General features: G+C 43.4%; 1 protein-coding gene across 4 annotated transcripts in view; it reads left to right on the top strand.

Annotated features, from left to right (window-relative positions):
• c19h8orf34 (chromosome 19 C8orf34 homolog) overlaps nucleotides 1-15,928 on the top strand; it is a 54,601-nt gene that overhangs the window by 26,178 nt on the left and 12,495 nt on the right. For all 4 annotated transcript variants that reach the window (XR_004694143.2, XR_004694142.2, XM_035141875.2 and 1 more), the window contains exons 8-10: nucleotides 6,751-6,886; nucleotides 10,539-10,624; nucleotides 10,737-10,810. Coding sequence is in view for 2 of the 4 variants with exons in the window: in XM_035141875.2 (XP_034997766.1) it covers nucleotides 6,751-6,886; nucleotides 10,539-10,624; nucleotides 10,737-10,810 (296 nt within the window). In the remaining 2 variants the exon portion in view is untranslated. The remainder of the gene's footprint in view (nucleotides 1-6,750; nucleotides 6,887-10,538; nucleotides 10,625-10,736; nucleotides 10,811-15,928) is intronic.

Raw genomic sequence — 15,928 nt, 5'->3', positions numbered from 1 at the left:
CACACACACACACACACACACACACACACACACTCCCGTCGCCCCCATCAGTCCCTTCATCCTCGTCCAACCAACCAAGACACAACAGTTGCCCTGTGCACAATGCAAACCAACATTATAGCTGTGTCAGAGAAGAGCAGGAGGTGGATGAGACCATAGCCTGTATGCCAGTGGTGTGGGTTGCCTCAGCATTACATTCTTCACTTGAAGCACAGGCTTGAAAGGGCTGGGCTCACCTCTGAAGGTTCCACCGGCCTGATGGCGAAAAGAACGTCTCCAGTAAAAGTCTTAACTGCGCCCCAATTTGACGCCTGTAAAAGTCTCCGCGGTGCACATGGATACGTTAATCGAGAGGCAAATTGCTGTGCTATTACGGTGGTATTACTGGAAGCAATTACCAATAGGCAAGTAGACTGCTGTGATCATACCATAAATCTAGCAGTAGTCATTATGCGGAGCACGGCCTAATACCAGCCAGCGTACGAATTTCTGGTGTGCGTAAGGGTCTTAGATGAACTGAGCAGATTATCTTAATGGAGGAGAGCCGAACGGACACAGTGATGCTGTATTGTGTCTACTGCAGCCAGACAGAAGCAAAGATAGTAGATGGACACAAGGATGCTAGCTTTGGATAGCGTTATCTAGAATGGCGGATACGGGACACGTGTTCATTTGTGTTTATTATAGTTGACTAAAAAAAAAAAACCCGACCCTGCAGTGCTGTGGGCAGATTTATCTAAAGAAGTTAAAAAAGTAGAATTTGTTGTTCTGGCTCCTGTCTGCTTGGAGATTAAGATTTAAGAGACAAGTAGGCAGGTGATGTCATAATACAAAATTGGTGTGTGTGTGTGTGTGTGTGTGTGTGTGTGTGGTGTGTGTGTGTGTGTGTGTGTGTGTGTGTGTGTGTGTGTGTGTGTGTGTGTGTGTGTGTGTGTGTGTGTGTGTGTGTGTGTGTGTGTGTGTTTCCGAGTGTTTGCAAATGTCAAGCTGCAGCTCTGTTTGTGTGCGTGCTGCTGTATCTATGCGTTTATCAGAAACAAGCAGGGAAACAGCGACCAACAAAAGAAACGTTGAGCTCACTGCAGTAAATTTGTTGCACACTAGCTCCTACATTATCCCATCACTCATAATAACTTATATTTGTCTTTTTAATAGCCATTCCCCTACAATACCTCTTGGACGGGCACATTTTTCTGTTTGATGGATCACTCGCTTCTTTTGTGATTCATATTGTTTTCGTCTCACATGGCAGCTTTTAACTTGGCAGAGTGAAAAATATATTTATGATCTACCTCATTTAAAAAAAATAATTTTAGAAACTTCCAAAGAAAAGTGAAATGCCAGTCATTGTAATGCAGCGATACTTAAAAGCTCCGCTGCGTCTCCACTGACGTCCTCATCTCTGCAATATTTGCGGTTTAGAAAGTGAGTTAAAAGGAGGTTAGCACCAAGGTCTGCGATAAGACTTTCCACAGGCGTCGGAGCTGTGATGTTACCCTGCTCATGTGTGTCCCCATCTGATTCGGATCAGGCTTTTTTTTACTGCCGCACTCAGAGTTGCGGTGACTTGGAGTCTAACAGGCATATTTTTAGGCCAGGAGGGGGGGGAGGCGCTGGGGTAGAGGCCGCGCCATTGAAAGCCGAGACGTAATTATGAAATGTAAGTTGGAATATTGTTTTTATTACAAAGCCAAACAAATGCGTCTCTGCCGCAGCTCACATCAAAGTTGTCTGTGCGACGACTAACCGCCAAGTGGAGGCTTTGTGCTCGGGGGGGCTTTAATGAAACACAAATGCTGCTTGTATGTGTGAGGGCAGCTGAAGTGTGAGGTCTGCAAGTGTCACTGTGCGTGTTGGGGTTGAGTGTGTGTTGCTGCGCGGCTTTTTATCTTTGTGTCTGAGTATGTTGCTCACACATGTGGTGCACTCTGTGTGTGTGTGTGTGTGAATGAACATTGCAAGGAGCAAGCATCCATCACTCAAAGACTATTAATTAGAGCCCAGTGTTATGTGGTGAGATGTCGCCACTGCTCATGAAAGAATGGAAAATTCACTCAGATGAGAAACAATAACTCAGGGCGCTCGAGTGAAACGCGTTGGATCTGGTGTGGCAGATGATGAAGTGTGTACGTGTACTCCACGTGTGTGGGGTTGTGTGTCAGGTGAATCCACCCCAACGCGTCTGTCAACGCACAACATCCAAAGAAGGTGTATATTAAGTTATTCGTGGAGCCTGTGCGCTAATTATGACTTCGGCTCTTTCTCTGCAACCCCATGAAAAGCAGCAGAGAGCCAGTCAGTCCGTCGCTATCTAAACAACATTAAATTACATGGAAACTTGGAGAGAGAAGAGCACACAAACACTATCTGTGCACTCCGCTCCTTCCCCTGGCTTCACTGTGAGTGAGTGATTGCGGCACGGAATTCCTCCATCGCTCAGGCCTTTTGTTGGGATTGCATCGCTCGAATAGTTTCCATCGCCCCCCCCCCCAGTCGAAGCCCCGTTTTTTATTTATCTGCCATGTCTCATCGTTAGACAGGGGGAGCACGCATGGCCGCCCCGGTGCCCAGGGAGTGGAAATGTGACGGGGCTGACAAACGGGCGAGTGTGGACAGACGTTTGTTGTGTCTAGACGGAGGCCCACGAGGCTGTCATGGTCTCGGGGTAAACCGGTCTCACGGGAGGCGCACGGTAAACTTACCGTGGTGGCATTGTGTGGGAGGCATGCTGGGCTCCATTGTGAAACCGGGAGAGTGTGCATTCAGTCATATGTTTAGGACTCGGGAGACGCAGAAGAAAAGAACACTTAGAGGTATCAGATTTTCTAGGTGTTCACTCGGTCTTGTTCAGTCACATGAATTTGAGCAAAGCAGCTCGGTGTATTTAGTCTTGGTTACATAATGTGTAATACTTGATTCAACATTATCTCTCACTAGTGCAGTGCCCCGTTCTAAACCTGTCTGCTAGGAATGGGCTGTTTGTTTGGCCTGCGGTGACGCTGGTTGCAGCTTTTCTTTCTGAAACTATAAAAGTGACCTGCAGTAATTGAGCCTCAGGAAGCAAAGACCGCAGGACTCAGTCCACAGAACCCTGGAGCCGCACCACCGCTGCTGCTGCACAAAGAGCTTTTCACCTGTTTATTCAAAGTTCACAGAGTCCCGGACTGGAGAAATCAGTTGTCGTTCCCGTCTTTGTGAAAACATGCTGTCGATGAGTCCTATCTGTCACATGTTTAATCATATGTAATGTACCGCATGTTCAAATCGCACAAAATTTGACAATGCACTTTCCTGGGCCCTTAACAATACACAAGTGTGAAGCCATTAAGATGAACGATTCTCGGGATACGTAGGTCACATACAGAAAGACAGAAATAAGTTATACGTATTAAAGTGGTGTTAACTAAATACAATTATATCTGACTTAGACACCTGAAAGGTTTTTGCTAGGCCATTTTGAGTTGAGTTTTTAACAGGATTGGACAAACAAACCAAAATGAAAATCTTACAGAGGACAAGCTGTTTATACACGTTTACACTTGTATCTGTCACAAAAATGTAATTGTCTTGGCTAACAAAACAAATTTCTCCGGACATATTCAGGCCTGTAGTTGCCAGGGTAAAGTGAGAGAGTCAGAATAGTTACTGAATGTGCAGTCATACAGTGACTATGAACAGCAGCAGAACACTGGGGTTGTAGTCTGAGGCATTTTACTTCAGGCTTTTCTGTTAACTCATCTGAATCCACAAACAAGTAAACACATGCAAACTCAGGCTCACTGGGAGCTACTCTTCCCTTTCAGCTTACGTCTGGGACTGTCAAAATAATAAGGAAATAATGTTCTCCCTGGTGGAGCAATTTTCTGTTAAGCACCAAGTGTTGCGACTCCTTCCTAAGTGATTCAAAGTCTGCTCCATTTCATTCAGACACACACTAATCTGTTTTCTGAAAAGGATGCACTCCAGACAACAGCCTTTGTTTACCTCTGTGACCTTTTAAGTGTCTGAGATGAGCTCTTCCTTCCCTCAGACACTGAGGTCTTTCTCTCCATTATAGTGTCGTTTTCTCTCGACCAGAAGGAAGGGAGGCGAAAAAAAGACGAAGTGGGAGTTGAGGTGACGAGCAGCTGTGCACACTGAGGTCATACTCTCTGTCAGCGTCAGAGCGGCTCACTGTTATTCTTATGGTGTCTCATGGACGCTGCAGCCTCACGAGTGAACGTTTCCAAATGTCAAGCCATGATTTGTGTCGCAGTCTGTGACCCAATGAAAATCGGGTGTGTCACATTCATCAGTCGCCAGAAGAAGAGGAAATGGTTAAAAAGGGTACGAGTGGGAATGGATGGAGGAGAAACGAGGAAGAGTTGAAGGCCGAAAACTTCAGCGGTTCCCACGACCAGCAAATTGCCCAGATCGCTGGTGGCTCTCTGGCCCCACCCCCTCCAATGCATACCGTGATGAATGGGACATTTAATATTGCCCTGCTTAAGGGTATTACTGGAATGTATCTGTCCCTCTTGAAACACTGAAACGACTCTCGTTCTCAGACAGTCTGGACACAAATTGGTGTCAGTATTCAAAATGTAAAAAGATCTAGCATATTGAATATATCGATTTAATTTAGATATTTTACTCTGACAGCTGTACAAAGGTATTTCATTCAAAGTGGTCAGTGGCCCCTACTCCCATCATTTGTAGAAAAATAATGCAGCACCAATTATTTTAGCTCCTTACATAGTTTTTACATATGAATATATTTTTTGGAATTGTATTAGTGTTTTGACCCATGTACTGTCGAGTTGTATCCCTACTTATTAACAAGATTAACACATGAAAATACTTCTTGGTAATAAGAACTACCTTAAATGAGGGAAACCATCTATGAGAAAAATGTATCTAACGTGTACTTCGACTTTTTAGTTTGGTCCATGTCCCATGCACTAACAACGAGGAGGTGTGATTTATGATCTATACCGTAGCCAGTCTGTGTAGGATGGAGTCCCAGATTAATGAAGTAGATTGAAGCGCTGCATTTAGTCTTGTCAAAAGGATTTCCTGACACCCGAAGAAGACAGGTGAGATTCTTCTGGCTCTGCGCCACACTGATGGATGCAAGGGAGAAAGTTCTCATGAGCAAGTGTCATCCAATATAATCCAGGTGATTAGTCATGCATTCTCGTCTTTCAAGGTGTGAGGGCCTTTTTTTTGTTTTCTCCCCCAAACCTGGGCTCAGGTAACGTGATCCTAAAGTGAAAAGTATCAATGTTGGTTTCAGATAACCACGTGCGCACATGCATAGAAACACAGGCACGTACTGCATGTGCAGGAGCAGAAACAATGATAGCAAGAGGCCCGAATACACTGCATGTCCTGCAGGCGACCCACCTCACTGGCAGAGCTCCGGGATTCTTCTGGTCTGGTGGGAAGAACGGGGGGAGAACATATTGTTATGGTGACCAGTCAAAATGTTCTGTGTGATTAAGCATGTGTTGAAAAAGCTTGACTTAACCAGGGAAGACTCATCGTGTCATTCTCAATACAAAGAACTCGCTGCACTGTGTTCCATCTCCTGAGGATTCAAAACCAAAATGGTCTGGCTGATTCAGACTCCACTCTTTGATCGTCTGGAATATTTAACCAACTGTTGTTTTGCTGCAGAGAACACTGACTTCATAACCTTCTGATTCACTGCTCCTCATTCATAAATCTTCTTACCTCCGCCTGTTTTTATTGCTATTTGTCTGCCTGTCAGCAGGATTACACAAAAAACTACTTCACAAATTGTCTTGAAACTTGGTGAAAGGGTAAAATACGAGCCAAGGAAGAAAGCTCTAACTTTTTGAACGGATTCAATTAAGGGGGTGGATCCAGGAATTAATTTTAAATGTAACGCTTTAACGTGGTTAGGGGCTGTTTTTGGACATATTCGTGAATTTGTCAAGAAATGAAGCAGATCATTTCTTTATGGGAAAAAAATCTGTACTGTTGTAAAGCCTACGAACTGGTGAAATTTGGTGCAGATCCGGATAACGATCCTGATTTTGTGAATCTGGATCGTTATCTGAAAATATATTTTTGAGGTGATCTGTGTTCAGCCTTAGCAGAGGTATGTGCTCTCAGAAAAGGTGATAAAAGACCTGTGCACCTGTTAACTGTGCGTTCGTGTGTGAAAGCAGGAGTTCAGATCTCTGTCAGACGGTTAGGATGAACAATATTGGCGTGTCTGATACATATGGACTTCTTTAGGGTCTGAGGGAAGACTCTCACTGTGTGTGTGCTCTCGGGGACACAGGGGGAGATCAGAAGGAACCCAGCTTTCCAGTTCTCCGTCTCTCCCTCTCTCGCTGCTCATTTTGCTCGTCGACTTCACTGTTCTCCGTCTCCGTCCCCCTCAGCTTGTTAACGTGCCCTTCCTGTTTCTGTGCTGCCGCGATGTGCTGCTGTCATCAACTTGTCCCTCCCTGCAACAAAGAGTTTTGAGACCAAATCTGTGTTTTGATGGATGGATGTATGTATGCGTGTGAGGGATCACGGCAGCGTCGTTGAGCTCAGAGTGTTTATTTACCGTGACGTGCTTGTTTGCTCCTTTTGGCTCTCAGCAGACTGTCATCACTGGGCATCATATTGACATAAGGGAGAGACCAAAGTATGATTAATGACTTGTCCTTTCTCCGTCTTGTTTCTCTTCCTTTTCCCCTTTGGTTTCCTTTTTTCCCTCCTTGCGTCTCTTTGGCCCGCTCCCCCCCCCAGAGGACCTGGATGACCTGAGGATGGAGGGCGTGACAGGCTTGGCTCCATCCGGCAGTAAATTCAGCCAGGGACGCAGCTCCTATCAGGTCGAACCGCAGGCCAAAGTTACACTCAACATTTGCTCTAGGTGTGCCAGGTAAATGTTTTGAACTTCTCTTGGCGAGTGAATGTTGTTTTTTATTCAAACAAACAAATAAGTAAAAGCTCACTGAAAAATTCTCGAGTCAGTACAAGGATTTAGGAAGAGTTATATCTGTCAAGCAAATAATTTAGAGAGAGAAAGATAGATAGATACTTTATTGATCCCTGGAGGGAAATTAAATAAAAATTGTAGTTTGATATTTTTGGTAATAAATATATATTTTCCTAGTTGCAGGGAGTTTGATGCTCCTGTTATGTCTGTCTGGCAAATATCGGACTGTTTTTAGAGCGGCAACGAAGAGGTGCTTTCCTTCTAACATCCTACCTCATTCTTACCCAGGGTCATGACACCTCCCTCACCCTTCACTCCCCCTCTCCCTCTCTCTGCATTTGTATCCGAGATACCTCGACATCCAAAACAGGGAATAATATCATATCTGAAGACTATCTGGTGTTGCTTGTTTTCACAAATCTGCTCTAGCGTGGATATAATCATCTCCATTGTCACCCTTTCTCTCTCTATCACTGTTTTTTCTCTCCTGACACATTTCCTGTCCTGCTCCTCAGTCCACGGCATCAGTGTAGCGCTCTCATCTCGGTGTGTTGGGTGTGATACCACACAGGCAGGTGTGGGCAGGAGTCTTCCCTGATGCCAGTCACAGATAAACGGGGTATCTTGGTTTGAGACGCCAGGCACAAATCTGCCTGCACAGCCTCCTCTGTTTGGGCTTTGGAATTTGTTTGTTTCCTTCTCTCCTTTCATTCACACTGCTTATCAGTTTCGTTCCATGCGTGGGCTGTGGGATGTTGTCGGAGATCCTGCAGGAGGATGAATCCTATCGCTGAATTTCTTGCTCGCAGTTTAGCGGGTGGATGTTTTTAAGCAAATAGTTTATACTTCTGGGTTATCACTGAGTTTTTCTGGTCGGATCAGTGGCGAAGCAAAGCAGCATCTGTATCTGGAGTCCTTCTTGGCTCTTGTGCCGGGTGCTTATTATTATTTTTTTTCCAGACTAAAATGTCAGACATCTGTTCTCCTTCTCGGTCTTCCTCGCTCCTTCTGGTTCAAGCCAAATTCTTGCTTCGTCCTCTTTAACCTGACCACCAAATCCTTCCCAAGCTTCTCTGGCGAAGGAGTCTTGGTCTTTCATAGTCATATTTTGGTGTAAGGGTCATAAACCGATCAGTAAGCTGGAAAAGTGTTGCACAAATGGTATGCCTTTTGTGCTTTTGTGGAGAGGAAGAATTTTGAAATCAGGGCAGGAGTTCTTAACACACACACACACACACACACACACACACACACACACACACACACACACACACACACACACACACACACACACACACACACACCACACGCATGCACGTTCTCTCACGTATTCACACAGTGTTGTTAAAGAAGACAGTGTGGGCAGAGGTCAGGTGAGAAGCCCTAACAGAGGCTTTATGTACATTAACACTGTCTTGATGGGATTTCCCAGAAACACCTTTCAAACTTAACTCAATAAGGGACCAACCTTCAAACTTACTCCTCAGAGGACAAACGTGTGTAACAGTAAATGCCCCTTGTGCTTCACACATGTGAACAATGCTACTGTGGAGATGTGACCTTACACTCAAGATAAAACTTCAACTAATGTTTAAAGTTAATTTGGTTTAAAATAAAGGGCTCTGAGTGGTTTCTTTCCGGCACATAACTCTCACAAAGATAGTAGAGGGTTGCTTGGACAAGAATTCCTCACATACCCACCACCCCTCCAGCAGACTCATTAGAATTCAGCTTCTCCGGTGTGGTCCGGCGTTCTGTGTATCACACTTTGGTTTGGATAGCACGAGCACTGTGATTTCAATTCAAAGTCAATCAAGACCAAGCCACTGGGAGCTGATTGTATCCATTCCCATTGCAGACATAAGCCAGATATTAGCGAGTGTGAGTGTTTTTTTTAGAGGTGAAAGAGGCTTTGCACTTCACTGACACAGATATCGCTCAGATAAAACAGTTTTATGAAGAAAACATTTTTCTAGGATTACTGTAGGGTATATTTTCATTTGTCATATATGTCTGTATATGGTTTTACGACCCTTTTCTTTTTGAACTCGCTCAGCCTGTTTTGAAACTCACCCCATCCTTCTTAGTCACCTTTCTCAGCCTTCGCCCTTTTGCTTCCCTTCTGTCCAGACACTGTCCACACCTCCGACAGTCCAGTCTGCCTGTGTGGCTCCTAACGAGCAGTGGCAGGTCAGGAAACGCGCTGCTTCCTCTGGCTCTCAACTGGTTGGTGGAAGTGTAAAGTGCCATGTGGCCTGTCTGTTGTGGCCATGTCTCTGTCTCTGGGGTTATGGCTGTGGTCACACCGGCATTTCATCCACCTCCTTCATGCACTCGATCGGTTATTTTAATGGCTACGTGCCTCTGCCACAAAACCCTCCTGTGAGCAAACACATCCCAGATCTCGGGCATGGTCCGCAGTTGGAGGAGCAGTCTCGAGGAAATGGATAGATCTCCACAAACCTCTTTCGGGGCTTGTAGTTCTCATTAAATTAATTGCTTTCATATCTGGAATGTGCTGCGGAGATGGCAGTCAGGACATGAGCTATGATCAGGTTTTGTTCAGCGGATGGTAAGGCCTTGATAGTCATCTTGGGTAGCATTTAATGGTCTTATAAAGGCGATTAAAGAGCGGGAAAAGACTCGGAAAGGGATGTGTAAAGAAGAAAAGAAATAGAATACACTTTAAAAAAAACTCTTCCGCTTTTACCGTCTTCGTAGAGTTAGAAACCAAGAGGCCCTGCGGCTGTGACGGAATGTAGCCGCACCGTAGAAGCGCGTGGATTGCTTTCCTTTGTCTTCACCTAATGGCTGTGCCGATGACATGGAAATAACATGCAGCGAAAGAATTTGGAACTAAAATTGCTGTGTAATTACAGTAATATGTGGTATGATTTATAGTCTTTTAAAATATGCTTTAGAAAAATAAATGCTGGTTTAATTCCATAGTGTTGATAAAAGAGTGTGAAATACTTTGCTGAAGGGTGCAACGTTCTTTATCTTCCCGCTGAAATTGCATTTCAATCACTGTTTGTCTTTCATCCACTGTATTCTTTTTCCTGTCTACGGGAAACCCAAATCTTTTAGTACCTTAAGAAGGCGGCCAAATCTCCCAGACCAGCTTCCATTTCAGTCCAAACAGATATCTCAAAAAACCGCTTGGAACACATTATGATAACTGAATGATTTAAAGAGAATGTTTGGGCCAATTTTTTCCCGTTTTTGCTTTTTCAGCAAGTAGAGGGAAGCTGCGTCTGACAGAAGTGAGCCGTGCATAGTTTTATGTCTGTAAGTGCATTAATATGGTTTCATGCAAAGGAAAGTGCAGACGCAGCGATGAAAGAAACTGACCCCCATGTTCCGTCTTTCTTGGTGCTGTCTCAGATCTTGCAGAAGAAGAGATTAACTCCCTAAACACTTCCTCTTTGTCTCATCACCTCAGGCCGATAGCGATGTGCTTGTCTTTTTGTAATCTGTCGTTCAGTTTCCAAACATGCATTGCAGTGTTGTGGCTAAAATGCCGATTTGAGAGACGATTTGAATGTTGCCCATGTGCACACTTGTGTATACAGTGTGTGTTACGTGTTGTTTCTAGGTTGCAGGGGGACAGTCTATCGGACAGCAGATCTGAAGAGGAGCACAGGACTCGCATATCTGAACAAGCTGTACCTGACATCTCCTGTAAGTTGCGTAACAGTTCAAATGTTTTATTCTTTACCTCTTTTTAACATTTCTGTGGTCTCATGCTTCTGTTTTGTCCTTTTTACTTGTTTATGTGCATTTTCTGGAGCAGCTCCATTGCCCGGTATGGACACGGTGGCAGGACGGTTGCAGGAATGCGAGGCCGCGTCTCAAGTATCAGGCTCTGTAAGTGTCCTCCCTACATCCATCACCAAACAATTAAGATCACTATACAGCCATCACTTACCACGTCACCCTCTCCTCCAGCCTCTATTGTCTGAGAGGCAGCGAAAACCACCTCAAGCTTCTCGTTAATAGGACAAAACTGATCCGTCTTTACGTGGCCATTTCAGCTTTCGGGCATTTCAGCTTACACAACACTCGGTAGCGCTGAACAATTGATACCCCAATCAGAAATCTCCCTATATCACTTTGCGTACCTCTAAGGGCACTCGTGTGGAGTCTGAAAGGAGTAAATGAAAAGAATATCTCGTGACACAGTGACAATCGAGGCTGATTTAGAAGTTTTGTACAATAGAGCTAAATATTTGTGGGTTATAGGAGAACGCACGGTTGCGTTCAATAGGTGGCCTGCGTGATAACCTCACATGCTCGAGGGAAGAAATCCACAGGGAGCTTAACGTGGCACACACCAGACTCAGACACAGACAAACACTCACATGCTGTTAATAAAGCGGTCAGCTAAGACGCCTGTACCGTTGTATAATTATCCCCCAGCAAAAAAATAAAAGCCAATACTTTTTTCTTCATTTTTTATAATTGCCCAATCTAAGTGTTAGACAGGGCTTTTTTACAGCATTTTAAAAAGAAAGAAAGAAAGAAAGGGGTTTGGAGCCGCGGCACTGCTCCGTGTGTGGAGCAGATGCAGAGAGACTCCAGACTAACTGGGAGCAGACTTTCACACACTGACGGACTCGTTGAATCAAAGCCTGTCAATGAAAGTCTGACGGCGTAGACCAAATGCATTCAAGACTCCGTCCAGGAATTAGAGAAACTGTGCACCTCATAACTTCAAATTACATATTTTGTTCTAACTTTCCCATTTGTTTGACACAAGCTTTTTGATAAATGCCTATTAAAATGGTTTATGTGAAAAAGCCTTGGCATAGATTGAATAATATTAAATCCATTTTTTCTTTCTGAGAAAATCCAGCAAACTAATTTAGCTTTTAACACTTCTATCTGTTTACAGCTAACCCTCACATCCATGTGGAGCCTCTATTTTAGCTGTTTATACCAGGGCACTAACCACTTCATCTCTGCCCTTACACTCCGTCTCCATAGGTTAAGCCCTGGCTGGCACACTTAAGAACAAAGTACTAATACGTCCCATATGAAAACCCCAAGTGCAAACGTCTCCTGTCACCTTACTGTAGCCAATCTGCTTGTTTTGTCTTTACTTGCTTAGGCTGGGCGCTCTTTGAAAAGAAACTGCAATTTGTAATAGCTTGTTAGTTTAATAGGTCCTTCAGGGGCTTGTGGGTCACAAGGAAAAAACCCAACGTTTGAAGTCGTACAGTCCGAAATAAATCTGTAGCAGATTGTTTCCTTTTTTTTAAATCAACTAAATATAACTTTGGCTGCCATTTGTGTATAGATAACCTGTATTTAAAATGAGACAGTTTTCCTTGCATTGCTAGACAAGTGCCCAATTAGTCCCTCACTGGTTTGAGAAGAATACGTGCAACAATTTCTAGGTTAAAAAGTTTGAAGTGGTATTTCATTATTAGTCCATTTCATCATGTGCGGCTGTCCGTACATGAAGTATGGCCCAGGTTTGGGCTGTAAAGGTTTGGTGTTGTTGGAAAGTAAACACTGTTAATGGTTATCATGATTAGTCCGACAGGCCCCCTGCCTCTGGCAGCTCCTTCAGGTGATAATTGCCTCATAAAGACAAATACTTTCCTAAAGCAATCACCAAGCAAATTCACTAAGAAATTCTCCGACACTTCTCTTTGTAAGTGTTAAGTGATCAAATTTAGTCTTTATGGGTGCTGCCATCATAAACTCTGCCCCGGTAAACTTTGTTTGTATGGTAGAAATACATGTACGATAATTAGCGCGATGCAATGTGTATGATACAAGACAGAGCCATTGTGGTGGTTTATTTTTGTTTCCAGGGGCAATTTGGCAGAGTGTGAACCGATACACTGTACGACTTTTTATATTTGGCAACATGCTGCTCCCCACACCTCCAAAGTCATGCATGCATGGTTATCCTCCAACAGATCTCTGTGATTTAAAGTATAGGTAGCTATAGTGCGGTTTTCTCTGCAAAGCTTATAGGTTGTTGAGGGTTTATAGATTTGTTTAAGTAACCCTCTGTGTGCTGTGGCCTTAATCGGTGTCAATAAACAATGAAAATTCACATTTAATATTTAATGTTATCCCAAAGGATAAATTTGAAAGGGGGTTGGTAAATGTTGTGTGATCCGAAGCAAACATCAACCGATTGTAAAACATGATCGTTGATGAAGAGTCTTTGAGCCTGAACTTTCGCTTCAACATTACATTCTAGCTGCTATTTGACTCTAATTGAATAATATGATTTCCTTTCATTTGCCATTTTCCTAGTTTTTACCCCTTTCTACTTTCTTCTTGGACCAACTGCTGAACAACTTTCTCTGTTTTTCTTCTGGTTGAGTTGAGGCAGCCTGTGATACAACCTATCTTTAAAATGCCTGAATAAACACTAACTGTGCTATTGTCAATATCCTGTTTGCTTTCGCCTGTGGTTTGGGCGACTCAGTGTTTGAATCCATGGGCTGGTGAGCTCCGTATATAGTTCACAAAATCCACTAGGTGTTTCGGCAGTCAGCCAAAACAACAGGAACTCATTAAAAGTTGAGTGTTACCCCTCAAGTCCCCTCGTCACCATTGTAAGCGGAAGGATCGCGGTCATTCAGAAAAATACTGTATCTTACAGTTGAGTTTAGTGGATTTATCGGAGGATTTTAATTTTAGATGTCGATTTTGAAATGTCTAAGTTGTTCTTAGCCTTCACTCTTCTCTTTGTAAACGATTTGAGTAAATACCTAATGCGTGTCTACCTTGTGAACAGGTTTCAAACAAGAAATGAAACTGTTGATAGTGTCCCATGCTCATGTGCGATGAAGAGAGAAGATTTCCTCACATGTTTTGAGGTAATCTGTAACATCAGAGACTTTGTTGTTTGGTCGTCATAATAATAACACACATTTTTACAATACTCAATGTTCTACATCACACATGTGCACATCAAATCCTGATGCCAGCAACATCCCTTCTGCCAGGATCGTCTCTTTTTTCACTCGGTTATGAACTTGTTCTCCACCTGATTAGAAACCTATTGTGCTTTTGTGTAAACTGAACTATGTAATCTGACTCTCCTAAAGTAAAGCTGCAGCCCTCCAGATTTCTTTAAAATACCGTAACACTTGTTAGTGTAATTCTGTTACAGTCCTTCTCTTTGCTTGAGGATGCAATACGCTGCATGAGTCGTGTTACCTTTTCCAAGGCAGAAGTTATTGATAAGATCGTTGCTGCAACCTCGATCCTTTAGAGACTGGAAAAGGTTCACGGTGAAGCTCGAGCAAAGGTGGAAGGATTTGTTTTTTAATGAAATCCATGATGCACAAACATTATTGTAACAGAGCATATATCATGAACAGGAACAAATGTCCCCATTTTCTGTCAAATTGCTCAGTTTGAAGCCCAAATATTGAAAAATGAGAGGCTTCCTCGTGTGTGTGTGTGTGTGTGTGTGTGTGTGTGTGTGTGTGTGTGTGTGTGTGTGTGTGTGTGTGTGTGTGTGTATTAGTCCCTTTGCTATCCTCGCCTGACCACAACAAGAGAGAGTCCATCAATCGTGCTTTGCGAAGCCAGTAACCCCCCCCCCCCAACCCAGCCCAGCTCCATGTTTGAGGTCTGTGACTGCATGCACATACCCTCAACAGTTCGTGTTGTGTGGAGGGCCACGTTGGACCGAACCCCAGATTGTGGTGATTATTACTGGTGACCACACACGTATAGCTGCACACATGCAGGCTATAAAATATTTAACTCTAGACTTCCATCCTCGGTCTCGCTGTCCCGTTTGCTCTCAACATGGAATCAATTTTGCGCGAAACAAGATCCATGTTTGTTAGTCGGGCAGAAGCATCACCAGAGGGTTTTTCCCCCTTTCTCTCTTTTAGCTCTTTTAGCTCCGTCATACTGGGAGGAAGATAATACAACTTGGGTTTTCCGCTGCTGACATTAATGCATTCATAAGTCATTGCAAAATCACCGGCTCTCTTTATTTTGGAGAGTAACAGGCGATCACTCTCATCTCTTTGTCTGTGCAGATTACGGAATGCAACCATTGACATAAAGGTTTAGTGCTCGTGTCATGTGTTGTTTCAGATTGCTGCTTCAAATTGTGGTGGAGGGAAGTCACTTTTCATCACGTCATTGTATCTCGTCAGGGTCTAATCAAGTCCATTTTCACTTTTTTTCCTGCCCCCATCTACCGCATAGAGCCTATGATTATACCACCATGGTAGGCTGCACATGTTGACATCTTCCAGGTGACTTTGTAAATACGTATGACTTCACCAAACACCAGACTTCTCACCGAACAAGTCACATTTTGATCGTAATGTCGATGTTTATTTATTGATGGTATCTGGGGAAGTGAATTGCGAGCAGACCCGGTGTATCCTGTTTGTTTACCCAGCTACGAGGACTGTACAGTACCACCTGCGGCCTCCAGGATATATGGTCTTGATTACGGTGTAGTCTTTCCTTTAGTGGACAGAGGAGCTTGAGGGCAGAGGCAATGCAAATACTGCACTGTGGATGCTGCTGATAAGGGTAAATCCACATACACCATAGGGGTTTAATAAGGACACAGCAATATATCGTCATCTGGACTCGAGATGCTCTTATTGATATGCGGATGATAATAAATATTTATATTTAGTTATATATATACGATAGTTTGCCATTTTATGGCTATTTTACATTGGAATGATGGTACATGTGGACATTGACATGATACAGTGTGTTTGTTAAAGAATAAAAAGACACTAAGATATGACTTAATGGACTGTACTCTTTTTAGTTGGACAGAGATCACAATGTATCGTTCTATGATTGTCTTGCAATTTATCGATTATCACAGAATTGCTGTATCAGCAATACACTAACTGGTCTTAAGAAGTACAAGGCATCACAATAAACTGGACCATAAACAGAATTAAACTAGATATGGATTCCCCAATAAAATGACTAATAAAGCATAACTTTATCTATGTTAACTTG

The sequence above is a fragment of the Hippoglossus stenolepis genome, chromosome 19, assembly GCF_022539355.2.
Source record: "Hippoglossus stenolepis isolate QCI-W04-F060 chromosome 19, HSTE1.2, whole genome shotgun sequence".
NCBI lineage: Eukaryota > Metazoa > Chordata > Actinopteri > Pleuronectiformes > Pleuronectidae > Hippoglossus > Hippoglossus stenolepis.
This window is presented reverse-complemented; position numbering and strand designations above follow the sequence as displayed.